Here is a 25,945-nt window from a genome sequence, read left to right as displayed (position 1 = left end):
CAAAAAAAGGCCATGGTGGCAAAGTAAATACAATATAGTAAGTAAAACACTGGAATGGTAGGTTTGAAGTGGAAGAATGTGCAAAGTATAAATAAAGATAATGGGGTGCAAAGGAGCTAAAATAAATACAGTAGGGAAAGAGGTAGTTGTTTGGGCTAAATTATAGATTGGCTATGTACAGGTGCAGTAATCTGTGAGTTGCTCTGACAGCTGATGCTTAAGGCTAGTGAGGGAGATAAGTGTTTCCAGTTTCAGAGATTTTTGTAGTTCGTTCCAGTTTGAGTGGTGTAGTGGGAGGAAAGGGGCGTGGCCCTCAGGGCTCTATTTCTTAGAGGACTCATGAAGGAAGTTTAATGTAATTGGGTCGTGACTGGCCTCACACTCCAGTACAGTTGGTGGCGGTGTACTCACCAAGAAGAAGACGCTGGTCAACTGACTTCTAAAGAGGAGGGGAAAGCAGTAGGAGCATAATTAGCGAGTGTGTGTTGTAGAACTTTTGCTAACGAACCCTGAAATATATCGGAGTAAAAAGGGACGTGGACTTAGGTGTGTGAGAAGACTGAGGTAAGATTGTAATTATATCGAAGACAAACTAGTCAAACATATTCAACAGTAAACACAGTCTAGCTAGCTACCGGCGTTTATACCAGAAAGGCGCTAGCTAACGTTAATTTTAGGCTGGCAGCTAGCTAACTATAGTATGTCTTGCTAACTCTCCATCCTGTTTATCCCAAACCGAAGGTCAACTATCCACTAAAGTTGTATGTGTAGCTAGCAAGACATGGTGGAGTATACGTTTCAGTTGTGCGTTAAAGTGAAGGGAGAATATAAACAATTTATGAAATTGTCGAGATGGCGAGCTATCTTTTCCGGTCAGGCAGACATCTTGGTGGGGCAATAAAACAGCGAGTAAACCGCTTAACGTTAGTGGCTTCATGCCATGCACACCGTGTCCGTCAAGTCAAACAACATCCTCCTTTCGTGGAAGGGAAATTATCTTGCTAATCCAGCTATATGTGTGTCCAGCTAAGTAAAAGCAGGTGCTGGCACGGGGAACTGTCTCGCCTTCTGTTACCGTAACTGGTCACAGCTAGAATTCCATGAATGTCTTTCATTTAATGCATATTATTCGTACGCCTCATTATATTATAAACTACAGCAAATGATTAACGTTAATACGTTCTGTCCCCCACCGCACTGGGCATAATAAAGAAATTCTGTATTTTTCAATCCAATACCAGCAACCGTCCATATGAACTTGAAACCACTCCCATACTATTCATAGGTTATTCATAGGGAATTTTGCAAAACATTAAGACTAACTAAAATGGCTCTCATTATCATATCTAAGCTACTACTGCATGTAACATGAATTTGACTTGGTGAAATGTCTTATCACCCATTCGCTCTTCGGTAGGTGGGTGTTGTTTTCACCATGGCCAGTTTGGACTAAGGAGCAGCCACGATGATTGGAGGACTGTTTATCTACAACCACAAAGGGGAGGTCCTTATCTCTCGTGTCTACCGCGATGACATAGGGTAAGTAAGGTGGTAATTGGTTCTGGGGATTATAGAAGTGGGTTCTGTTACGAGGGGAGAAGGAGATAGGAAATGGTGTCCACCTGGTTGGCCTGAGGTAAGTTAGGGAGATGAATAAGATCACTTTATTTGTCAATTGTACACAAGGTCCAACAGGAATTTGACTTCTGCTTTATCCCAACCCCTCTGAAAGACGCACATGCAGGTTGGAGCAGTGGGTTGCCACACGGGGCACCCGTGGAATAGTTGTTGGGGGGATGGTTAGGTGTCTTGCTCAAGGGCATAACGGCTGGCAATAGAATCTAGAATTTGATAGACCCAACCCCTAGCTTGCCAGCTCACTTCCCGACTGCTCTGCCTTGAAGTGATCACTGAGGTTCAATGTGAACTGATCAGTGTAAGTAATCACACAGCTTTCACCTGTCAAGCCCTGTCTGATTAGGTTTGCTTCAGGGGAGGGATCGGGGAAGGAAACCCCCAAATTTTGGTCAACCAAGAGTCTGTTCTTTCGACCCACCGATTGGTCGAAATTAAGTGAATTTTTCCATGTAGACATCCTGTGTTTTAATCAAGTAATGTAAACTTACCCCATTCCGTACAAATGTGCGCAACCGCAACATTCAAACAAGCCTACAAAGAAAACGAATGGGACTGTAGCGACTGTGACGTCAAAATCGGGGGTGTGAACTAGGTTTCTATTCAGGCGTTGATCGACAGGGTAATGGCTCTATAGTATTGGAGAAAAGTTGAGAGAACTGACCCTCCGTTACATCTTGACATGTCATGTTGTAATGTACAGCAGGCATAAAGCAAATATTTCTGTCTTAAAATCTCTCTCCACCAGGTGTAGCACTTCTCTCATCATTTAAAAACAAGAAATGGACAGTGACTGGGGTAAGGGGGATACCTAGTCACTTTTTTCGTCGCCATTGCCGGCAATCATCATTCTCAAAGCCGCTGTTTACTTCGAAGATCACTTTAGCACCGCCCTAAAAACCTGATTAACATTCGACACAAACCTTCAAATAGTTATGTAATGACACATTATATAAAATCTTTAGTGTTTTATTTACATTTTAGAGGTGATAAGTTGGACAAATCGAGTGGAAAAAAAGCAATTTTCCCACACAACTGTCCTTCTCACTGTCACGCATTAGTTTCGCTTCCCCACTCGCCATTTTTAAAAAGACCCAACGGGGCTCATTGCCTGCTTGAATTATGTGGAAATGGGCAGCGTTTAGGTCATGTAATTGATTCTGTTGGAAAGGGGAGAAATTGTGCTTTACAATGGTATTGACATTACAGGTAATCTGGAAGTATTACCTTTTTGGGGCGCTAAAATAAGGGCAATTGTACGGACCAAGGCGATGTACGAGTTTACATTATAGTGTATTCAACGTATTCAGTCCCCTTCACGGTTTCCTCATTTTGTTACGTTATAGCATTATTCTAGAATTGATTAAATTGCTTTTTCCCTCAAATATATATACACAATACCCCATAATGACAAAGCAAAAACAGGTTTAGATTTTTTTTCTCCAAATGTATTAAAAATAAAAAATCTGAAATATTTACATGAGTATTCAGACCCTTTCCAATGGGACTCAAAATTGAGCTCAAGTGAATCATGTTTTTGTTGATCATCCTTCAGATGTTTCTACAACTTGATTGGAGACCACCTGTGGTAAATTCAATTGATTGGACATGATTTGGAAAGGCACACACCTCTCTATACGTTCCCACAGTTGACAGTGCATGTCAGCAAAAACCAAGCCGTGATGTCGAAGGAATTGCCTGTAGAGCTCCAAGACAGTATTGTGTCGAGGCACAGATCTGGGGAAGGGTACCAAAACATTTCTGCAGCATTGAAGGTCCCCAAGAACACAGTGGTCTTCATCATTCTTAAATGAAAGAAGTTTGGAACCACCAATACTACTAGAGCTGGCCTGCTGGAACAATCGGGAGAGAAGGGCCTTGGTCAGGGAGATGACCAAGAACCCCATGATCACTTTGACACAGCTCCAGAGTTCCTCTGTGGAGATGGTGTCCTTCTGGAAGGTTCTCCCATCTCTGCAGCACTCCACCAATCAGGCCTTTATGGTAGAGTTGCCAGACAGAAGCCACTCCTCAGTAGAAGGCACATGACAGTCTGCTTGGAGTTTGCCAAAGGCATCTAAGGACTCAGACCATGGCCTGAATGCCAAGTGTCATGTCTGGAGGAAACCTGGCACCATCCCTATGGTGAAGCATGGTGGTGGCAGCATCATGCTGTGGGGACTGGGAGAATAGTCCAAACCGAGGGGAAAGATAAACGGAGCAAAGTACAGAGATCCTTGATGAAAACCTGCTCCAACGCGCTTAGATCCTCAGCCCTGGGTGAAGGTTCATTGTCTGAATGTCCTTGAGCTGCCCAACCAGAGCCTGGACTTGAACCCGATCGAACATCTCTGGAGAAACCTGAAAATAGCTGTGCAGCGACGCTCCCCATCCAACCTGACAGGGCTTGAGAGGGTCTGCAGAGAAGAATGGGAGGAACTCCCAAAATACAGGTGTGCCAAGCTTGTAGCGCCATACCCGAGAAGACAAAGCTGTAATCGCTGCCAAAAGTGCTTCAACAAAGTACTGAGTAAAGGGTCAGAATACTTATGTAAATGTGAGAGATCCATCTTTTTTTTGTGCCGGGCTCAAACTTACTGCGCGGTCTGTGTTGCTTAAGCTGCAAACTTAATTACAGCCATTTCTGATAAGTTCTGTTACTGAAATCCCTCATATTTTTTGGAAAAACATTCCCTATTCCCTCAAGCCTTGCTCTCTACAAAATACATCTATGCATCGTGTGCACATGACCAATAGGGCCTGACCTATAGCATATCATAATCACGTCAATAAATAGCTTACAACAAACTCGGAACGTTCGTTCATTCGTGAATGCAATTTCCGAAATGGAACGATTTATATATTGTTTAAGCTATTTTTTTAAATTTTTTATAACAAATGCAATTGCATTTCAAATCACGAATGACTCGTATGGTGTGTGATGATTTATTGATACAGTAGCCTATAAGTATTGAAATATAGGCCTAAGTAAGTTACGGTATTAAGACAAAACAGAATGTACTCTTATGCCTACTACTCGACCGTGGTAATACAAGACTACTATGCTAAGCCTACTAATGATAATGACGTTACCTATTATTATAATGATCATAATATTAACAATAAGGAGATCAAGAAAAAGGAGCATACTTAAATTATATTTATAGTATTGTAATTATTCTGACAATTTGGAACAATGTAAACAACACTAACTATATGATAAATAATACCAGAAGCTGTTCTAATGAAAATAAGTGTAAAGCTTTTATAGCAAAGATTAAAAACAACTACATTTGTGTAATTGTTTACTTGACATGTCGTTGCGTGAGGCTTCGTGCTCACGGATTCAGTAGGCTATTAAACACACACAAACAGGCAACAGAAGCAGGATCTGTCTTATTTCTGTATATATATACATGGATGATTTGTAAAGCCAGGCACATTTAACAGTTAGTCTATTGATTATACACAAGTTGGTTTCCTCTCTCCTCACTTTTCTTAGTCCATAATGCAAGGCCTGTTTTCTGATCTCCTCATTCTGCTGCTGCCTCCACTGCATTGTTCTCAACACCAATATACTGGTTAACTTTGCTATTATGCACATAGCAACATGGTCTAGGAAAAGATGCCAATTCAACAGCGCATTGATGCGTTTCAGAACCACGGAGAGCAACCTCTATCCAACGCGGGAGAAAGAGCATTTGTTATAAAATATTATTTGTATTATTGTTGCACCATTGTTCTTATGTAATATAACTATATACAATTTCCTTAGACTAATGTACTGTGCCATCCCCATGGCCTCTACAATGGATTGGTACTCAGACGCCAATCGGAGAGGTGAATTGTACACCATGATATTTAGAAGAAAAAAACAACATTTTGGTACTGCTCGACTAAAGAAATCTGTCGACCAACAGACTATTGACCAAACAATCGACCAGTCAACTAAATGGGGTCAGCCTAATAAATAAATATATAATTGTAATTACTTATGTTAACTTTGGTCTTAAAACAAGTGTCATGCCATTTTAAGTTATTGGTCTTTTCCTCCAAATGGTGATGGAGTGTGTGTACATTTTTTACAGGCATCACCTCAATGCACTGTATCAATCATTCTAATTCTAGCCCTTTGTCAAACCTAACCTCTAATTCACAAGATCATAGTTATGGGTAGCTGCTTTCATTAGTTTCATGTCCTTTTTATCTAGTGGTTAGGAAAGTGAGGTGGAAGGCAGTTTTTACATGTAGAGGAATTAGTGTAAACCGGTTATTAGAAGTACAGTCGAGCCTTGTAAGCCTTTATTTAATGGGCTGGTAATTGTCTTTTTTGAAATTGAGTACAATGTTTTTACTACTGAGATATTGGACCAGCATTACAAATATCTTGTGAAAGCTATATAAATATTGCGTTGGGAATGTTTTATCGTAACCTTGGTTGTCAGGTGAAAATTTAGAAAAACGTACTCTAAATTGACTCTTTGATAAACAAAACAACTCATCCAACAGGAAGAGTTCAACAGATGGGTCCACTCATTTTTTTTAAAAAAACATTTTTTTTTTTTTTTGCACCCACCAAAGAAAATAACTGTGCTAATACCCGACTATCATCTTGTGGATAATCACTATTGTATCAGGTCTCAGACATTGCAAGCTCTCTGGAGTAGCAAATGCTCAACCAACTATCTAACCACACCACTACAGCTCGGATTGATGCAGGATCAATACGTTCAACTGCCAAGATTTTCCAGAGGAGACTCGACACGTTCAAGCTGCTTAAGATTTTAAGAAGTTTTAAATTAAACCACTATTGGTGGTAAAAGTAGTTCATTTAACACATTGAAACTGCATTTGGTTGCCGACTACAGTGTTCCTCTACCATGGATGGTATTTCAACACATTGTTACTCGCTCTATGCACAAAAATGTATTTGTGTGCATTTTGTCTCTCTCTCCTTTACATCATCCCTCATCTCTTTATCCGTTTGCCATTTTCCTCCATATCGCCGTCTTTGCCACTGTAGGAATAGGTAAGCAATGCACCAGCCTATCGAGCATGTCCCCTGACCCATGGTAACCAATTCCTGACTCCCAATGCATGACCTCTGACCCACAGCAACTACCTGATGACACTTTCAGCATGTCAACTGACATATCAGTGACCAAAGAAAACAAAGTTAATTATTGCAACCAACTAATGCCTCACTGATTTTATACACCTATTAGCAACAGGTGTGGCTGAAATAGCCAAATACACTAAAGAAGGGGTGTCCACATACTTTTATGTGTGTGTGTCTCTTCCCACCTTAATGGACATTACCTTCTGAAAAACCGCAGGACAGACTCTGTTAAATGGGCAAGTATAGTACCAGTGCACCTTCCATCTTTACCTCCATCTGTCTTAACTAGTGCAGTCCTGACTCTGCAGAGTCCGTAATCTGAAATTGGTTCCAGAGATCCATATTTCTGGGAACTATTTCCCTGGATCGGCTCAGGTTCCAAATAGTGGTATGATTAACTACTAGGCAGTAGCTTTGTGGTCTATATCATTTTCACTACTTTCAAGCTCACAGAAGTTGTGGACCCGTCACCTAAGGATCTATTCCAGTATATTGCACATCACTGAGAATCGACAATCTTGTCTGGACATGCTGCCTCATCTGTAGTAAGAACTGTAGTGATTTATACATCTTCAGACCTACTTGACATCCAAAAGGGAATGTATGGAAGGTAGTGTAGGTGATTAGTGTGACTATCCCTCTGAAAGCCTAGAGGAGACTGGTAATTTATACACATTACTTTAGACTACTTATGTATATGCGTATTAACCAAGAGCGTGAAATGATGAGGTTGCTTTTGTTGTGATCAATTGCAGATGGAGGAACATCCTCTTCCACATTTGCTCATTACTCCTGACATGAAAGTAATCCGTATCTTGCTCTCTACCTCCTTTTCTCAGGCGCAACGCGGTGGACGCATTCCGTGTGAATGTGATCCATGCCCGGCAGCAGGTGCGCTCTCCTGTGACCAACATTGCACGTACCAGCTTCTTCCATGTCAAGCGCTCCAACATCTGGCTGGCGGCGGTCACCAAGCAGAATGTCAACGCCGCAATGGTGTTCGAGTTCCTCTACAAGATGTGCGACGTCATGGCCGCCTACTTTGGCAAGGTCAGCGAAGAGAACATCAAGAACAACTTTGTGCTGATCTACGAGCTGCTCGACGGTAACTGTCACTTCGCACAGTCATGCCATTCGTATCTTCTTTACTCTCTCTTACCCTTCATTTATTCATGATTTGGTTTCTTTGTTTTGTGTGCAGAGATCCTGGACTTCGGGTATCCCCAGAACTCTGAGACTGGAGCACTAAAGACCTTCATCACCCAGCAGGGCATCAAGGGCCAGGTGAGGATGAGAAGTATCCCCTTGTCATTGCTGATGACCTCTGCAATGGACTCTGTAGCAGAACTTGTGTGCCGTCAGTTTTCCAACTGTTTTCTAAAGGTTTCTCCTATTGTTTCTTCTTTCTCTGGGGTTGTGGACACTGCCGGATGCAGCATCAGGTAATGATGAGCCTCATTTGGTTTGGGCTGTTGATTTCAGTTCTATTTGGGACATTGGGCCTGGTTTCAACTATACGCTGTTTTTTTCCACTTCATATCATGTTGATCTCCCTCTCTCTTTTTACAGACAAAGGAAGAGCAGTCTCAGATCACTAGTCAGGTGACTGGGCAGATTGGTTGGCGTCGCGAAGGCATCAAGTATCGACGCAATGAGCTCTTCTTAGATGTGCTGGAGAGTGTCAACCTGCTTATGTCGCCTCAAGGTGAATGTTGGTCATAACACTTGAAAGTAAATGACCTAAACAGGTGTTGCATATGCTAAGAGCAAAAATAACTAGAGGAAGTGTAGGAGTAATGTTGTTTCAATGGGAGAATCACAATGGCATAGAGCTCGCATCCTCTCTCCTCGCCGCCTCCTCAAAACCCATTGAATGAGAGAGCCAGAGGTCCCTCCCCTCTGAGCTTCTCTTCCAATGGTTTTTGAGGAGAGAGGACACAAGGAGTATGCGATTGAGAAAAGGCCCTAATGATTGAACCTTTCACTTTTATCCCCTCCAGGTCAGGTCCTGAGTGCCCACGTGTCCGGCCGTGTGGTAATGAAGAGCTATCTCAGTGGAATGCCGGAGTGCAAATTTGGCATGAATGACAAAATTGTCATTGATAAGGCGGGTAAAGGCGGTGTCACTGATGAGGTGGGAAAGAGGTGAGTAAGGTTTTTTGGATGGACCCAGGGTTGGGGTTTATTCCTTTTCAATTCGGGAAGTAAACTGAAATTCCAATTGCAAATTTCATGAGGAGAATTGGAATTCCATTTTAGTTCCTGTTCTGAATTGAAAAGCATTTGACCCCAACTCTGGACAGAGCTTGTCATTAAAGGGCTGGAGCTTAATACATGAGACTTATGCTGCAGAATCAGATAAAGAATGTATTTCTCAATGGATTTTAAACTTGGTGTTGATTCTGACTTATTCTTCTGTGTAGGAAATAGGAATGCGATCTTTATCAGACCAACTGTCAGTCCCTGGACTAGGAACTCTATATAGAGCTTGTGTTGAGACTTACCATTTTTTCCATTCGATACATCTTTCTTTCCCTCTCTTGTTCTGTACCTCAGTGATTTAGGGGGAGGAGGAAGGTACTGTATTGATATCTGGCCTTACTCCCATACCTCCCTGCTGTCTTGTCTATGGTGTCATTAATGGCGACTGCTTTACTAAGCATTTGAGGAGGCTCCCAACATTTACTGTATTAATCGAATAGTGTGACTGCTAATTGATGAGAATCTAACTAGCCGCCTCAAATCTTTAGTGGACTTCCCAATGGTTGTGTATTTCTTAGTCATCAGTGAGTGTTAGCTTTATTACCCACCTGCTTGACCCTTAACCCTGACCCAGTCTTTGACAGGGATGGAGATTAGCATCCACTGGGTTGCTGTGGTATCCCTTTTTGTGTGTCTTTGTGTTTGTGTGTTTGGGTGGTGGTGGTGACGTGTGGGGAATGTAGAGTAGTATGTTTTTAAATGGCTGGTTTGTGTGTTAGTTTTTAATGTGTGTATGGTGCATAGACAGTCAACCCTTCTCCCTCTGCTCCTGTAGTACCAGTGGTAAGCAGTCCATAGCCATCGATGACTGTACGTTCAACCAGTGTGTGCGTCTCAGTAAGTTTGACTCGGAGCGCAGCATCAGCTTCATCCCCCCGGATGGAGAGTATGAGCTCATGAGGTAAGTGTGTCACAGGCTAAACTTCAAACCTATATTACCCTGTGAACGCGCATGTTTTGTAAGTCATCCCGCTTTCTGTGTGCATTTATATGTGCCCAATGATTGTGCCCCTCTATCTTTGGATGTCTTTGTACTGTTGCCCCCTGCATGTGTCTGCTTTGACATGAGTGTGGTGTGGTTTTACCAGGTACCGTACCACTAAAGACATCATCCTACCTTTCCGAGTCATTCCGCTGGTCAGAGAGGTGGGCCGCACCAAACTGGAGGTCAAAGTGGTCATCAAGTCCAACTTCAAACCCTCGCTACTGGCCCAGAAAATTGAGGTAGCTATTCAGCCTTTTGTCTTTTTAGATTGTGGTTAGTAACCTTGGGGTAAACCTGTTCTTTTGAAATTTATATTGTGTTTTGTCTCATAAACCTTGTATTTTCTTGGTCTGTGAATTCCACCTATTGTTCTAAAAAGTTCAGGTTTAGACTGCTGTATGAGAATTTGTTGATCATGTTATGACTTGTTTTCTGTTGCTCCAGGTGCGCATTCCCACGCCGCTCAACACAAGCGGTGTCCAGGTGATCTGCATGAAAGGCAAGGCCAAGTACAAGGCCAGCGAGAACGCCATCGTATGGAAGTTAGTATTATTTCAACCCTCTGCTTCTCCCCATCACAGTACCAAAGATCACACTCTTGTTTTGTATCTCCTTCCTTGATTGTGAATGTCTCTTTCTGATGCTGTATTGTTGTGGGTTTCCCTGCATGTAGGATCAAGCGCATGGCTGGGATGAAGGAATCTCAGATCAGTGCTGAAATCGAGCTGCTGCCCACCAACGATAAGAAGAAGTGGGCCCGTCCTCCCATCTCCATGAACTTTGAGGTAAGGTTGCAGTCACACTCACCCTCACAGCAGTAATGACAAATTTAGCATTTTAATATGCAGTTGTGTAGAACTTGTAACCTGGATGTCTTTGTACCCCTCAGGTTCCATTTGCCCCCTCCGGGCTGAAGGTGCGTTACTTGAAGGTGTTTGAGTCCAAGCTGAACTACAGTGATCATGATGTTGTCAAATGGGTGCGCTACATTGGCCGAAGCGGCATCTACGAGACTCGATGTTAGAGCGCGAGCTGAGGCATACCTAGCATTCTCCCTCCACACTTTACATATTTTCTTATGTCCCTCTCTTCCCTTTATTCCGCAATGTTAGGGATGAATAAAAAAAAAAACTGGCATAACGTACAGATACTGTATATGCAAAATGTGAACCATAGTATGGCATCTCTTACTATGGTTAAAGGTAGACTCAGCGATATGATGTAGAAAGTAAACAGCATAGTGGGTCATTTTCTGCAGCAACTAAGAGCGTTGAAGCTCAACTTCTCTGCTATTTTGGTGCCCTGCACTAAGTGTTGCATCTTGCTTATTTCAATAGCCAGTGCTGCTCATGGCAACATCATTTTGATGAGTCTACCTTCAACTTGCAAACAAGCTGCCCCTGTATAGAAAGAATACAAATAACGTGAAAACTGGTGGGGTTGAAGGGTCCATAATGTGGAGGAAAGTCCGGGTTAAGTGTTACTGTCCAGTCTGCAGTTTTTATTATAGGGTCAAGGTCTTCGAAGCGTCCACTTGTTATCCACCGTTTTTCTAAATGGCCTTTTGAGTCCAACATCCTCTCTTACCTGTGAAATGCATCTAGTGAGCTTATTGATAATTGGCTGTTTGTAAATGGTAGTATGTTTCTTTGGGTGGAATACAACCTGAGCACTACAGTGGCTTGGCGCTGACCTGCCTTTTCAGAGCCCGTGATGAGGTCGCCCCACCCCCCGGTGGTCACATTGCCTTGTTTGTAAAACCTGGTGACTGTCCAGTAAAATCGCATCATGTAACCAGCTCTGCCTGTCATTGTCTTTTTCTAAACTGGGTGGTTCGAGCCCTGAATGCTAATTGTCTGACAGCTGAGGTATATCAGACCGTATACCACGGATGTTAAACTATTTACTGCTCTAATTACATTGGTAAACAGTTTATAAAAGCAATAAGGCACCTCGGGGGTTGTGGTATATGGCCAATATACCACAAACCCTTGTGCCTTATTGCAATTTACATGAACACGTGCTAGTAAAGGATAGGTTGTGTTCCGGGCAGACAACCATTGGTTGATGCAAAGACTAGAATGTAGTGTGCCATGTCATCAAATTGCTATATGTGGTTACCTGATATGACCGACACCTCTAGGTGTTGTAAAATCTGCAATGTAGTCATACTGGAACGCAGCCAATGGGGGATTTGATTAAGCTGGCCCAAGTTTGTACCGGGTGAGAAGTGATTGAACAAATTTCAAAACTAATGCAAAGCCGACACTCAACAAAGTGACCTATGTCAAGCACGTAGAGTAATGACTTAGGGATAGCTGCATGGTTTCTTTTGATAACGCATACGTGCTGTCTGCCTTGCCAAGTAAAACTAGTTTTGAATGCATTATGGAAAAGATGTTTCTGAACAATGCACCTAGCGTTGATTGGGCTGTGACCCTTGTCAAATCAATCGCCCAAAACCTGAAGGATAGGTCCAGCTAGTGCACTGAGCAGGGTTCTGATTTAATGTGTGGCTGGTCTGGTGTGTAGTAACTGCGTATTGGTCGTGTGATCACTCGGCTATTACAATAAGCATTGAGTTTCACAATCAAGCAGGAGGATTCAACTCAGATTTTTTTTTTAAAGAAATTTTACATGGTTGTGGTTTAACTTTTTAAAAATTCCATTTTCATGTTCTACTGGTTTCTCTTGGCCCTACAAATTCAACGCAAACAATAATAGTTAAAACAATGTTCTTGTTTCCATGTATATAGTTAGACAAGTCTTGCCACCAAGTGATCTATAGCCCATGCCCCTAATGAGAAGCAATTTTAATAGACTGATGCTTAAAATCCCATCTTTCAGCTAGCCTACTGTATATAGGAAATACATTTTTTTTAAATCCTGCTTTGCCACCATGGAGACGAAGCCCAGTAAGGGATCAGCCAAAAACAAGCAATGCCCAACTACAGGAGGGAGAGATGGGACAAAATGGTATTCCCCAGTCGTTTTTAAAATGAAGTCTTGTTATTGGGCACATTGTTTTTTGGGGTTTGACAAGAACCTCCTTTGAGCCCTACTGAACAAGATCTAGTTCTGGAGTTAACGCTGGGCACTATACTTTAAAATCCACTGTCCAAAGACTGACCATCAAAACCAACTAAGCATTATTACAATGTGCAAAAAAGTCAAGCTGAATCCAGGTCAGTCCATGGATGGAGGACATTGACATGCCTACACAACTAGCAGTTTACATACATGCACAATAACACTGAGGGGAGAGCAAGGGACTGATGGTTCCTACATTGCAAAGAAAAAGACTCAGCTCTGCTGAGAAGGAATTCAACACCCCTCAACACAATAAGGGGGGGACACTTGAATTCCCCACTAAACTCAAGGTTAACAAGATAAAAATCACCTCGCCAAGATTAACATCTTGAGTAGGAAGCGTGCATCAGAAATGTTCATCAGTGAGAAATTAAAATTTAAGTGACATGAAGGGTAATATGAACACAGCTCCAAATGCCTCCAGTGAGTAGTGGTTACTGACTGAATAAAATTAACTACACTGCATCAACCCTCCTTGGACTGACAAAGTAGTATAGTCCATAAGATATGGATACCAATTGAAAAAGGGAGTGAAAAAATCAAATGGGTAGAGCAAATGAAGTGAGAGACAATGCTATACATATATAAGTGGACATACTGATGATTTGTTTGGAGGGGTTGAATGCTGATATTGTTGACGGACTGAGGGGCGGGATTAACAGACCAAGATTTTTTTTTAAAAAGTGAGCCTTAATCTTCATCAGACTCATCATCATCCTCACTGATGTGGTATCCCCGTGCTGCGCTGTGGTGGGATGGAGGGGAAGGTGAGGCCTTGTTTAAGAAGGGTGAGGGGGAACGCTCGCGGGTGGGGCTGCTGCTGGGGCTCTGTCTGGGGCTGATGGCCTGCAGCATGCGCCCTCTGCCCTCCTTCAACATGTGCTTCTAGAGAGAGAGAGAGAGGCAGCATCTCAGTCTAGATTCCAAGTTAATTTGTTGTTCTTAGGCTATAAAACAAATCCACGTTGATCTACAGCACGACATCTTCCATTGAACGCTCCACTATATTATTCCCCAGAGCAGTAAATTAGGATTGCCACAAAAGAGACACCATTCTAGTCTACATTAAAATACACACACACAACAAAAAAAGGTCTCACCAGTGCTCCCTCAGGGCCGAACATCTGCAGAAAGTTGCCAATGAACTCCCGGGACTTCTCCTCCCACTTCTGGATGAGGTCAATGCTCTTGTTCTCCACCTTCTGCACAAACTCTTTACTCTTCTCCTCCACATCTTTCACCTTCCTCTTCACCTTGTCCACACGTTCCTGCAGGTGGTACTTCTTCTCCTGAAAGACAGGGACACAGTGTCATACCAGTACAGTGTCATAACGCCAGACCTTGGCAAGTAGGCTGAACTAAACTAGTAAACAAATCATGTTTCCTAGCAGCTTTTATTCAAATACAACTAGTACTACAACTAATTCTGATCCCACTGTCTTCCATGACAAATATACCTTTCACCCCTTTTTCTCCCCAATTTTATGGTATCCAATTGTCCCATCGATGCAACTCCCCTACGGACTCGGGAGAGGCGAAGGTCGTGAGCCATGTGTCCTCCGAAACACGACCCTGACAAGTCGCACTGCTTCTTGACACACTGCTCGCCTAACCCGGAAGCCAGCCGCACCAATGTGTTGAAGGAAACACCGGTCCAGCTGACGATTGAAGTAAGCCCGCCACAAGGAGTCGCTATAGTGCGATTGGACAAGGAAATCCCGGCCGGTAAAACCCTCCCCTAACCCTGACGATGCTGGGCCAATTGTGCGCTGCCTCATGGGTCTCCCGGTCATGGGCTGGCTGTAACACAGCCTGGCATTGAACCGGGTCTGTAGTTATGCCTTAAGCACTGCGATGCAATGACAAATAGACCAATAGCTACCTCTCACAACTACTGCTCCTTATGACTCATCAAAAGTAATCAACCAAATACCATCATTACTACTAATAATAATGATAGTAACATGAAGTGTTACATTGATGAAGCTGACGTTGAGCTCCTTGGCCGTGTAGCCGCGTTGCAGGTTGCGTCTCACGTACACGTCATAGTCGCGGACGATGCGCGTGATGATGTCCGAGGTGGAGATTCCCTCCGTCCGCTGGGTAGGCGCAAACATGCCTGTAGGCACAAAGGGCCAAAAGGTGAGAGATGTCATCGTGACACACGGTCCCAGGACATTCATAATGGACATTCCTGCTGGTTGTTATGGTACCCACCCGCCTCCTTGATGTGCTTGTAAACGTCGTCCTGGCCTGCTGATGTATATGGGATGTCGTCATGAGCAACAAAGTCGATCTGGTGGGGTGAGGGGGGTGAACGAGAGAAGGAATACATTATACACCGCACAGACAAAATACACTCTGAACGCACGACATTGCGTTCCACCCCCCCATCCTTCCTCTCTCTCACTCTGTGCTTGGAGAGGAACTCGGGCGTAAGCGTCCAGGGCGCGTTCCTGACGACCTCGTCCACGTAGCGACAGTGGCTGACTGCGTCGTAGCGCTCGTCCTCGTTCATCACCGTGAACCCCTTGAACTTGTGTGTCAGGTCGTCACTACACACTGAGACGAGAGGAAAAGAAGCATGGCGGTTCATGGGAAGTGAGTAAACTTGAATTAGTTCGAGCACTTTACATAGAGGGTGCTTGGCGTTATGCCTCCGAAAAATGATTTCCTCTGAAGAACCAAATAAATGGACAGACAGTAAACCAGCAAGAGGGCACTCAAGGCATGTTGAGCGAGGAAAGGTTGACAACCAGAGTGAGACACTCACCGCCCACAATGAGGTGTGTGTTCGGAAAGAGGCCCTTGGCCTGCATGAGGGCCCGGGCATGGCCTGAGTGGAACACATCAAAGATGCCATCTGCATACACCCGAACTGGCCTATCAACTGTGGGAGAGAGGGACATGATGGTGATGACAGCCAATCACAGGTCACGTCATTAACAGGTCACGTCAATAGAAAAACATTCCTTATATTTTCAGAACTGTTCATGTCTTTTGAATGGTACTGCTTGCTACAGTTTGAGAGTGATTGAGATGTGTTTCTGAGTGTAGTGTGTGTTGATGTGCGTGCGACTCACATGGAGTTCCCCTCTTGGCCTCGTCCATACTGACTCGCAGGTATGGAGTGTCCTCTGCCGACTCCAGCTCATCAGCATAGGGGGCGGGATCTTTTAAACCCTATGTACGAATACACATTATTACCATGACAACCATGAGAAGGGTTTCCTTCATAAGAATCATGACTCATTATCTTATCTTAACCAACACACATCAACTCCCTGTAAATGAAGTCTGCTCACACACATAAAGCCTCTTCCTCACTCACCACGGTGGATCTTGGGACTTTCCCTGGCCGTTCTACCTCCTCGGTCTCTCCGTTAGACCCATCTCTCCTCCTCTTCCTGGACAGGCTGGACCGGCTTGAGCTGTGGGCCTCCATCCCGGGGCTGAAATGTCACACACACACACAGTAACAGCTATCATCTTGCTTAAAGAGAAAAAGCAATAAGATGCACTATTCCAAAAAAGAGAATTTGCTGTCTGCATGGACAAAAACAACATTCACCTGTAGCGGGATGTGCAAACAAGGAGTCTTATTGCAGCTACTGAAAGTTATACCTTTGTAAGAAATAAGCCTGTCAAAATAAAGGAAACCCCAACATAAAAATGTCATAATAGGGCTTTGAGCCACCAGATCAGCTTCAATGCACCTTGGCATAGATTCTACAAGTGTCAGGAACTCTATTGGAGGGATGTGACACCATTCTTCCATGAGACATTCCATCAGCTGTTTTGTTGATGGTGGTGGAAAACGCTGTCTCAGGTGCCGCTCCAGAATCTCCCATAAGTGTTCAATTGGTTTGAGATCTGGCGACTGAGACACACACCCTTTAACCCCCCTGTTTCAAAGTCACAGATCTCTTTTCTTCTAGCCATGGTAGTCAAAATAATGGGCAACTGGGCATTTATATACATGACCCTAAGCATGATGGGATGTTTCTTGTTTAATTAACTCAAGAACCACACCTGTGTGGTAGCACCTGCTTTCAATATACTTTGTATCCCTCATTAACTCAAGTGTTTCCTTTATTTTGGCAGTTACCTGTCTGTCATAGATCAGTCTCTCCCCAATGAGTCTACTACATTGAATGCAATTCACACCAATTCCATTATCCACCACAAGGCGGCGTCCATCCACTGGGCACTACAAGGAGGTAGAAAGGTCGAGTGGTGTGTTTCTGCGTCTGCCGGCAGGGTCGAATGGTGCGGTTACATAATAACCCAGGCATGTTCTCGGTGAACACGTTCACTGGCCTTTCAATCACCCACACTTTGAAGTCGACACTAATACCGTACAGATTTGAAATAATAAATATGCACATTTTTCAGGAAATAATTTAATTTAAAATATGTATTTCTTGCCTCGTCTAATTCCGGACATGCCTTTGCACTAACAAAATCAGTGACAGGTAAAAAAAATTTTAAAACTCACTCCACTTTAGGGTAGTCGAGTGTTAAAATTCTTTTGACGGCTGTAATATTCTTTAGTCAAAAAATACTACTGGATTAGTACTGGATTATGTAAAGGGGGGGTGCTTGTTGCGCAACAAACTCGGCCTTGGACTGTTTCAGAGATTCTCTTGTCATGTCTGAAATTGGTTGCGATAAGGAGAAGACCAAGGACGATACATGCGATTCAAGTGATAGGCTTGCCAAACTGAAACGGTTAAAACACAACGTTCCCATAACTATTTACCCGTGTGTATGTTCCATATGGGACCTGTTAGCGACTTTAGACTACAAAAAAATATTCTATTCCAGTCTACATCATCTAGCAACGTGACTGTGTGGGCTTGTATTACTATCTTCATGGGTACCGAAAATCCCCAAAAGGATAGAAAAACAAGGAAAAGTCTCCCCATTGGGACAGTTCCCACTTCCCCACGAGGACAAAGGCTATTTTATGTTTAGGGTTAGGTTTAGGGTTACAATTACGGTTAGGGGATAGTGATACGAGTTCGGGGTTATTGAAAATATGATTTTTAATTTAAATCAATTTTAGGTCCACACACGGATAGTAAAACGTATGGTGGGTGTATGTATCACCAACGTTGTCACTCACTCACGGGGTTCCTGTGTCGAGTAAAGGCGTCCGCATGCTTTCTATCCAAAACAGTTCAGTTTGTGCATATATTATGATGACACTTTGTGACGTTATGGTCTTCGGCAAGGTTTTTTTTCCCGGTTGTTCATGCACACAAAATATTTTCTCGAGACGAACCTTCGACCTTCACTTGAAAATACCTATACTTGAATAACGAGGAAAAAAAAGCAGCAATATTACTATTTACCCATCTTGAGTCACTGTGTAGCCACTCTCAAAATAGTCAGAATGAAGTCAGAATGAATCTAAGATAACTCAAGAAATCATTAAGTTTGACGTTTTTGCCAAGGAGATCTCAGTCTCGCAATTTTACATCAAACGGGGATGTTTGGTGCAGTATTTCATAGGTGAAAACATTTGCATGAAAATTAGTCATCTCTTGTTGACTGACAACAATCACCAATAAAGGAGCATAGACTCAAAAGTGTGTGCACGACCAGCCCAAAAAAAACTAGCTAGGGGTTATCACACGTAGCTAGCTTCGTTTAACTGACAAAGAGAGAGTGACCTCGAAGTGCAGATGTCCAGTCTTAAATAACAAGCTGTCTTACATATATTAGCTTGACTATCTCTGACAATCCAACAAAGTACATAGCTAGCTAGGTAGCCAGTTGTACCAGGTATAACTCTATGGGAAAACAATCTGATCACACTATAGCTAGCTAGCTAAAAATATTTACTGTAATATGATTCACGAACTTACCGTTGTGCCTGGCCTGGGTTTTTTGCAGTGTAGAAGTAGCTAACGTTACTGTTGAAAACTAGCTCATAGGCAGTGTTCTAGGAAAATCGTTGCTACCTACTGACTGTGAAGTTGGTGCGCTTTCTGCTGCTAACTAGCTAGCTGTTGGCTAACGCTAAATGTAATAACTAGCTAGTATAACAATTTACCGACTCCCAACAAGCAGGTAACGTTAGTCCAATGTCACGAACTGTGCCAGCAGCTCGATATGTAGAGGGGAAGAGCAGACGGATTATCAACACAGTACTTCTGCAGTCCTCGGATTGACAGGTTTACTCAAAGACATTACAGTATGTGGTTTACTCCACATAGGAACTACAACAACCAGAACATCTTTCCAGGAAATGACGTTATTTTTAAATGGATAGCCTGACGTTTCCGGTGAATTTTCCGCGGAAATCTCTGAAGTCAGAGAACGGTATTATTCTGCCACCTTGAGGCAACTAACTATTCAGGCAAATTCCTTTTTAGGAAACTACAATTTTATGTATGTATGCATGCCAGTGGAGGCTCCTGAGGGGAGGATGTCTCATAATAATGTCTGGAACGAAATGCTATGACTGGAATGCAGTGAATGGAATCAAACATCCAAACCATGCGTTTGATACTAGTCCAGCTATTATTTTTGAGCCATCCTCCCCTCAGCAGCCTCCACTGATGTGTGTGTGTGTGTACATACAGTTGAAGTCAGAAGTTTACATACACTTAGATTGGAGCCATTAAAACTTGTCTTTCAACCACTCCACGCATTTCTTGTTAATAAACTATAGTTTGGCAAGTCGGTTACATCTACTTTGTGCATGACACAAGTAATTTTTCCAACAATTATTTACAGACAGAATTTTTCACTTATAATTCACCGTATCCCAATTCCATTGGGTCAGAAGATTACATTCACTAAGTTGACTGTGACTTTAAACAGCTTGGAAAATTACAGAAAATGAAGGCCTACCTTCAAACTCAGTGCCTCTTTGCTTGACATCATGGGCAAATCAAAAGAAATCAGCCAAGACCTCAGAATTTTTTTGTAGACCTCCACAAGTCTGATTCATCCTTGGGGGCAATTTCCAAACGCCTGAAGGTACCACGTTCATCTGTACAAACAATTGTACGCAAGTATAAACACCATGGGACCACGCAGCCGTCATACCGCTCAGGAAGGAGACGCGTTCTGTCTCCTAGAGATGAACGTACTTTGGTGCTCAAAGTGCAAATCAATCCCAGAACAACAGCAAAGGACCTTGTGACGATGCTGGAGGAAACAGGTACAAAAGTATCTATATCCACAGTAAAATGAGTCCTATATCGACATAACCTGAAAGGCTGCTCAGCAAAGAAGAAGCCACTGCTCCAAAACAGCCATAAAAAAGCCAGACTACAGTTTGCAACTGCACATGGGGACAAAGATCGTACATTTTGAAGAAATGTCCTCTGGTCTGATGAAACAAAATAGAACTGTTTGGCCATAATGACCAAATCTAAAGTCTAAAGTTATCTAAAGTTATGTTTGGAGGAAAAATGGGGATGCTTGCATGCCGAAGAACACCATCCCAACCGTGAAGCACGGGGGTGGCAGCATCACGTTGTGGGGGTGCTTTGCTGCAGGAGGGACTGGTCCACTTCACAAAATAGATGGCATCATGAGGTAATCATAGGAAATCATCATAGGAAAATTGTGTGGATATATTGAAGCAACATCTCAAGACATCAGTCAGGAAGTTAAAGCTCGGTCGCAAATGGGTCTTCCAAATGGACAATGACACCAAGCATACTTCCAAAGTTGTGGCAAAATGACTTAAGGACATCAATGTCAAGGTATTGGAGTGGCCATCACAAAGCCCTCACCTCAATCCCATAGAACATTTGTGGGCAGAACTGAAAAAGCGTGTGAGAGCAAGGAGACCTACAAACCTGACTCAGTTATACCAGCTCTGTCAAGAGGAATGGGCCAAAATTCACCCAACTTATTGTGGGAAGCATGTGGAAGGCTACCTGAAACGTTTGACCCAAGTTAAACAATTGAAAGGCAATGCTACCAAATACTAATTGAGTGTATGTAAATTTCTGACACTGTGAATGTGATGAAAGAAATTAAAGCTGAAATAAATCAGTCTCTCTACTATTACTCTGACATTTCACATTCTTAAAATAAAGTGGTGATCCTAACTGACCTAAAACAGAATTTTTACTGGGATTAAATGTCAGGAATTGTGAAAAACTGAGTTTAAATGTATTTGGCTAAATTGTATGTAAACTTTCAACTTCAACTGTACATGCAAATATGTTAGTATTTATTCTGGGTGATGATTGGCATCTTACATAAGAAAAGCACAAAATAATGTACCAATTATCATATTTTATTAATTTTGCTCTTGCATTGCCAGCATACTTTATGCACAGTAAAATAACCAGGTTGACATTTTCATCCAGCCCTTAATATTTACTTCTAAACACTGGTTTAGTGAAGATAATGACATTTTATCCAGTAATCTTGAGCCTTGAACTGTTTCCGTAAACATGAGGACAGGACGTCAGATCAACTACCAAAGCTTGAAGATGTCCTTATCTTACTTTTACTGATCCATATTCAACCGACTGTGGATCAGTTGACAATCCCAAAGCCGCAAGAATAGGCAGGGCCAATCAATAGATACAAAATATTTAAAAAGTAGATGAGGACTAGACCGCAAAAAAACAATAGGACTGCTTATCATTACGTACCACTAATTTCTACCAAAACCATATAGAGTTTGCCCAACTTCTTAAACCAACGCCATGTTAGCGGCTTTGAGCATTCCATTTGGAACTGTTTGATAAGGTGTCATGTAAATGCATCATAATGCCATAACTTCAATGTCCTAACTTTCTAAATACATGGCTCTGGTTTCTACCATTTAGTTGTTCTTTTGGCATGAGTATTATATCCAGCTTCAAATCTTGTGCTAAGATTTGTGTTGCTGAATTTCTTTCCAGTCTGACCAAGGCATTTGGCCATTCTACCAAACAGAAAACATGTTCAAAGCAAAACATTTCTTTCAATACACTAAATTAAAGTAGAAATTGTAGTTCATATTACACACTGAAATTACAACAAAGTGGTGGCAAATAAGACTTCTAGAAAGGACCACCAAAAACAGAGCTCACAATTCCACAAGATGGCCAACTTGCCTGAGATTGACAGAGCACATCACCTTATTATTTCAGAAACCCCACTATTGGAATGCAGCTTGATGGGTTTTTGTTGTGTGCTGAAAATGGTTAACCTCTATCATTTAAGGCACAAGGTAGGAATGACTTGACAGAGCTTGCCAAAAGTAACCAGAGACAAATAACAAAGGTTGAACAAAATAATACAAATTAAGAACAGAAAGTCACAAAGTGCAAGACAGTGGCTCATCGTCCTTGGCCTAGCTGTGTGCAACTTAAGACGACTGAGAATGTTGAGTGAAGGATAATGGGACGTCATCGAGCTGAGAGAGGTGGTACTTGGTTGGGCGGATACTGAGTGGAATGAACGGGGTGGACATTTCATCCTACATGCCCATCCGAATGCTCTGAATGATCTGGAAGATAGCTGTGGAGAGAGATAATTCAAATGTCAAGAAAACAAATCTACACTGGAGTTCATTGACAAGGAATTTAGCTGAGTCAAAGAACCCCTCAGATGACGCTAGAAAACCCTGACCCAAAGTGAAGGTTTTTATTCACTGACAACAGCAGTTGTCATTGAAGCTCGGAACACTGTTGGGAACTTACCAGAATATACTGCTGGAATAGTTTACCTTTTCTCCTTTCTTTTAACTTGCCAGTGTGACTATATCCCTCCTTTCCTGCAAAGTATTAATTTATGTTTCCAAGGTGACTAATGTAATTGCTCTATTATGTTCTGCTGGAATCTCTGAAAGTGTTGCCAAACCCACTGACTACTAAAAGCCTGGACTGGGACAAACAGCGGGAGGGGAGGACAAGGGAGTAAGCCAAAATGTCAAATCAGACCACACAGAAACAGTACAAACATTCTGTCTGACCCAGGATAAATGACGAAAACAGACTCCCAACAGTTAGCAGGCGGAGTTCTTCGAACACTTATCAAAACTGGTCTTTCCCTAATATTAGCTGAGAGAGGCAACAAGCGCATTGATATTTCCTGTCAAAAAGCAAATATTGACAAAAAGATAGATGTGCAGAGGCTGACAACCCTATGGCTGTGAGGAGATATAGTGGTCCTTTGTAGCTCAATTGGAAGAGCATGGTGCTTGTAACGCCAGGGTAGTGGATTCGATTCCAGAGACCACCCATACGTAAAATATATGCATGCATGACTGTAAGTCACTTTGGATAAAAGCGTCTGCTATATGGCATATATTAAAGAGCCTAACAAACCCCTAAATGAGACCATTGCTTGGTTTGAATACGGTACGAAGGTCCTGCCTACTTCCTGGATCATGTCCCACACTGTTTTTCAATGGCCTTATTATAGCATCATGAAACCGTGACCATTTAAGATACTGTATATGTACAATTCTATTAGTATTTGTGGATTAATTTAATTCTACCCAATTACACAAAAATAAAATGTAATTGAAAAACCTTAAGGAAAGGCATCAGGTAAATGTAAATGATTCCACAAATATGAATAAAATCTTACATAGGAATTTGATGATATAGTCTTGAAGGCCATTCAAAAACTGAGTGGTACATGATCCAGGAAGTAGGCGGGACATTCATACTGTAGACGTGGGTGTATACTAGGAACCAAACAAGGAGGGACCTACCTGAATTTGTCCAATAGAAACTAATTTTTGTTGCAAAAGATTTTCCGTTTGCTACAGTTTGGACTAATGATTACACCCCTGGTCTACTTCAAAGACTGTTTGTGAGATAAGGTTATGAGATATGTTTTTTATTTCAACGTTATATTCAGCACCATAACAAGTCGTACAAGACATCACACCTGTGGGAATGTGAACACCTGCTCACACTTGAGAGAGAAAACATGCTCATTTCAGATATGAAGAAAGAAGCAATGGAAGGACACAATTTGCCCCAGCAGTACGATTTCACGTTCCAAATCTACACTTGTAGACCTCAAAGGTATAGATAGGTAAGCAATTTGGTTTCATCTGGCCTTATGACAAGCTCGGCAGAATGTTGGATACACCTTTCCAATCAACAAATGTGTCTGGGATAAAGTATGGATCAATTTCAGAGTTCTGCTCATCATCACTGGGAAATGAGTCAAATAGTCAACAGAACTCACCTGATCCACACACAACAAAGATGAAGAGGGCCAACAGCCATGGTCCCACAGCCACCTTATCATCTTGAGGGTTTCTCTGTGAAACCAAATACAGTACACGTCATGCTACTGTACTAACATGGCAACGGTCAAACATGTATCATTCTCAAACCGGTAATCAGAAACATACAGCTGTTTAAATAGAAAGTAAACAACTTTGTATGATATTACATTTCATGGATACTATCGCAACAGATGACCAAAGATTGAAAGCTTGTGCTGGGAAACTTGGCAATTTGCATATACTATGGGCAAAGCATAAGTGAATGTTGACAAAAACGAAACAAAAACAACTAGCAAACAATCAGAAAATTAAGCATTTGCTAGTTACTCATTTTAAGTAACATATTCCTTAACCCGTTTGCAAACCGAAATAAAATGGTTCAAATGTTACCGTAGATTTGGCTACGTTGCCTCTTTGCGTGATATTCTTGCTGTGTTTTTCGTTGGCCATACGAATCCTCTGTTTGGCGACCATCTTCCAAATAAGTAGGTTATGAATTATTTTACAAAAATGTGGAATGTTAGTTATATGGTTAATCTGGCTCACTGGTATGCAGTTGGCACTCGTCTACTCTACAGTACAAAATGTTTCAAAAGGGAGAATAAAAGCAGGGCAAATGTCTACGTATGCAAAGTCTTAAGCCCGCCCACACAGGAAGACCGCATTTCGAACGTGCAATGTATATTTGCTATATCTTTCCGCCGCTCACTGTGTGGCGATATAGTTCTTCCCACTTTGATCATTACAAACTATCGCTTACCATATTATTGCATTTGCTAGTGTAATTCTAGTACTTCAGCTCTTTCGACTTTGATATATGTAGTAAATGCAAACCTAATGCACTTGACTTCGATGGCTGCATTGACAGAGACATGTTCATTTCAAATTCATTCCAGTAGTTTTTAAAATTAATTTCAGTAGTGTCTTCATTTTTGTATATGGGAACATGTAAGGTAGGACAATGGTTACCCAAACAAACAATGGTCAGAATGTACTCAAGCGGCAGTGTCGATATTCGCGTTTATAAACCCAGGGTCGTTACAGTACTAATATATCCAATCCACAGTTAGATGACAGGCAAATCACTGCACTTGGTTGTGTGCAGTAAGATAATTCAATATTACAATTGACATATTTGATAATTCAATTGTAAAGGTAAACGGTCACCTACTCATTGAACGCTCGTTGCGCATCAATTTTAAAGCGTTTGTTCTTGTGATGCGGTCTTTAATGATGACGTGTATTTATTTACCTATGCCAAAGAGTTTTATAACTAAACCAAGATAGACCACAGCTTGTCATTTAAATTGGCTACAAATGAGTCATAGTGGCAGAACACGCAAAAGCTAGCGAGAACCCATTGGCGTGTGCTAATATATTTCCATTAAGGAACGCCTACTCTGAGTAAACAACGGCATTTAAAAAACTTTTGCAAAGGGTAAAGTCTACAAAAGTCCAAACAGGCGTTCTCTGGTTGAGCAACGTTCTTTTTTATTTAACCTTTATTTAACTAGGCATGACAAAAAAATATTATTTAAAAATAAGGTCTACCCCCTAACGCTGGACCAATTGTGCGCCGCCCTATGGGACTCCCGATCACGACCGTTTGTGATACAGCCCGTGATCGAACCAGGGTCTA

At 42.1% G+C, this 25,945-nt stretch overlaps 3 protein-coding genes across 7 annotated transcripts; 1 reads left to right on the top strand and 2 right to left on the bottom strand.

The window, feature by feature from the left end:
* Positions 1–361: 361 nt before the first annotated feature.
* On the top strand, positions 362–11,798 carry ap2m1a (adaptor related protein complex 2 subunit mu 1a). Of its 2 annotated transcripts, XM_024412318.2 has the most exons (13): positions 362–564; positions 1,418–1,539; positions 7,594–7,859; positions 7,956–8,038; positions 8,191–8,196; positions 8,324–8,459; positions 8,755–8,899; positions 9,311–9,331; positions 9,792–9,917; positions 10,105–10,240; positions 10,446–10,543; positions 10,675–10,786; positions 10,891–11,798. In XM_024412318.2, exons 2-13 carry the CDS (start codon positions 1,466–1,468, stop codon positions 11,023–11,025), a joined length of 1,338 nt encoding a protein of 445 aa, XP_024268086.1. In that variant the 5' UTR covers positions 362–564; positions 1,418–1,465; the 3' UTR covers positions 11,026–11,798. The 2 variants fall into 2 exon arrangements, with proteins under 2 accessions (XP_024268086.1, XP_024268087.1); XM_024412319.2 differs by lacking the exon at positions 9,311–9,331.
* An 806-nt stretch (positions 11,799–12,604) lies between these two features.
* pcyt1aa (phosphate cytidylyltransferase 1A, choline a) lies at positions 12,605–19,323 on the bottom strand. Of its 4 annotated transcripts, none has more exons than XM_024412320.2 (10): positions 18,965–19,323; positions 17,200–17,341; positions 16,423–16,543; positions 16,175–16,274; positions 15,865–15,981; positions 15,502–15,653; positions 15,309–15,387; positions 15,068–15,210; positions 14,192–14,380; positions 12,605–13,976 (listed from the first exon to the last, which is right to left on the bottom strand). In XM_024412320.2, the coding sequence occupies exons 2-10, from the start codon at positions 17,208–17,210 to the stop codon at positions 13,782–13,784; spliced, it is 1,107 nt and encodes a 368-aa protein (XP_024268088.1). In that variant the 5' UTR covers positions 17,211–17,341; positions 18,965–19,323; the 3' UTR covers positions 12,605–13,781. The 4 variants fall into 4 exon arrangements, with proteins under 4 accessions (XP_024268088.1, XP_024268089.1, XP_024268090.1 ...); XM_024412321.2 differs by having other exon boundaries at positions 17,200–17,301; XM_024412322.2 differs by lacking the exon at positions 17,200–17,341.
* Positions 19,324–21,344: 2,021 nt separating this feature from the next.
* LOC112244654 (stress-associated endoplasmic reticulum protein 1) lies at positions 21,345–24,964 on the bottom strand. The gene is made up of 3 exons (XM_024412384.2): positions 24,697–24,964; positions 24,264–24,339; positions 21,345–22,577 (listed from the first exon to the last, which is right to left on the bottom strand). Exons 1-3 carry the CDS (start codon positions 24,778–24,780, stop codon positions 22,537–22,539), a joined length of 201 nt encoding a protein of 66 aa, XP_024268152.1. The 5' UTR covers positions 24,781–24,964; the 3' UTR covers positions 21,345–22,536.
* Positions 24,965–25,945: the final 981 nt, after the last annotated feature.

Source organism: Oncorhynchus tshawytscha, linkage group LG28, assembly GCF_018296145.1.
Source record: "Oncorhynchus tshawytscha isolate Ot180627B linkage group LG28, Otsh_v2.0, whole genome shotgun sequence".
NCBI lineage: Eukaryota > Metazoa > Chordata > Actinopteri > Salmoniformes > Salmonidae > Oncorhynchus > Oncorhynchus tshawytscha.
Note: the sequence above shows the minus strand (reverse complement) of the source record. Positions and strands in the feature narration are given on the sequence as shown.

Bases quoted from the DNA above. Each gene is read 5' to 3' on its own strand.
- ap2m1a (XM_024412318.2), top strand. From the start codon at position 1,466: ATGATTGGAGGACTGTTTATCTACAACCACAAAGGGGAGGTCCTTATC. The intron at 7,860-7,955 runs GTAACTGTCACT...TTTTGTGTGCAG, and splicing joins GATCTACGAGCTGCTCGACG to AGATCCTGGACTTCGGGTAT. The intron at 8,900-9,310 runs GTGAGTAAGGTT...TCTGTACCTCAG, and splicing joins ACTGATGAGGTGGGAAAGAG to TGATTTAGGGGGAGGAGGAA.
- pcyt1aa (XM_024412320.2), bottom strand. The intron at 15,388-15,501 runs GTGAGAGAGAGG...TCACCCCACCAG, and splicing joins AGTTCCTCTCCAAGCACAGA to ATCGACTTTGTTGCTCATGA. The intron at 13,977-14,191 runs GTGAGACCTTTT...CTCTCTCTCTAG, and splicing joins TCGGCCCTGAGGGAGCACTG to AAGCACATGTTGAAGGAGGG.
- LOC112244654 (XM_024412384.2), bottom strand. From the start codon at position 24,780: ATGGTCGCCAAACAGAGGATTCGTATGGCCAACGAAAAACACAGCAAG. The intron at 24,340-24,696 runs GTAACATTTGAA...TTGGTTTCACAG, and splicing joins GCAACGTAGCCAAATCTACG to AGAAACCCTCAAGATGATAA. The intron at 22,578-24,263 runs GTGAGTTCTGTT...CTCTCTCCACAG, and splicing joins CTTTGTTGTGTGTGGATCAG to CTATCTTCCAGATCATTCAG.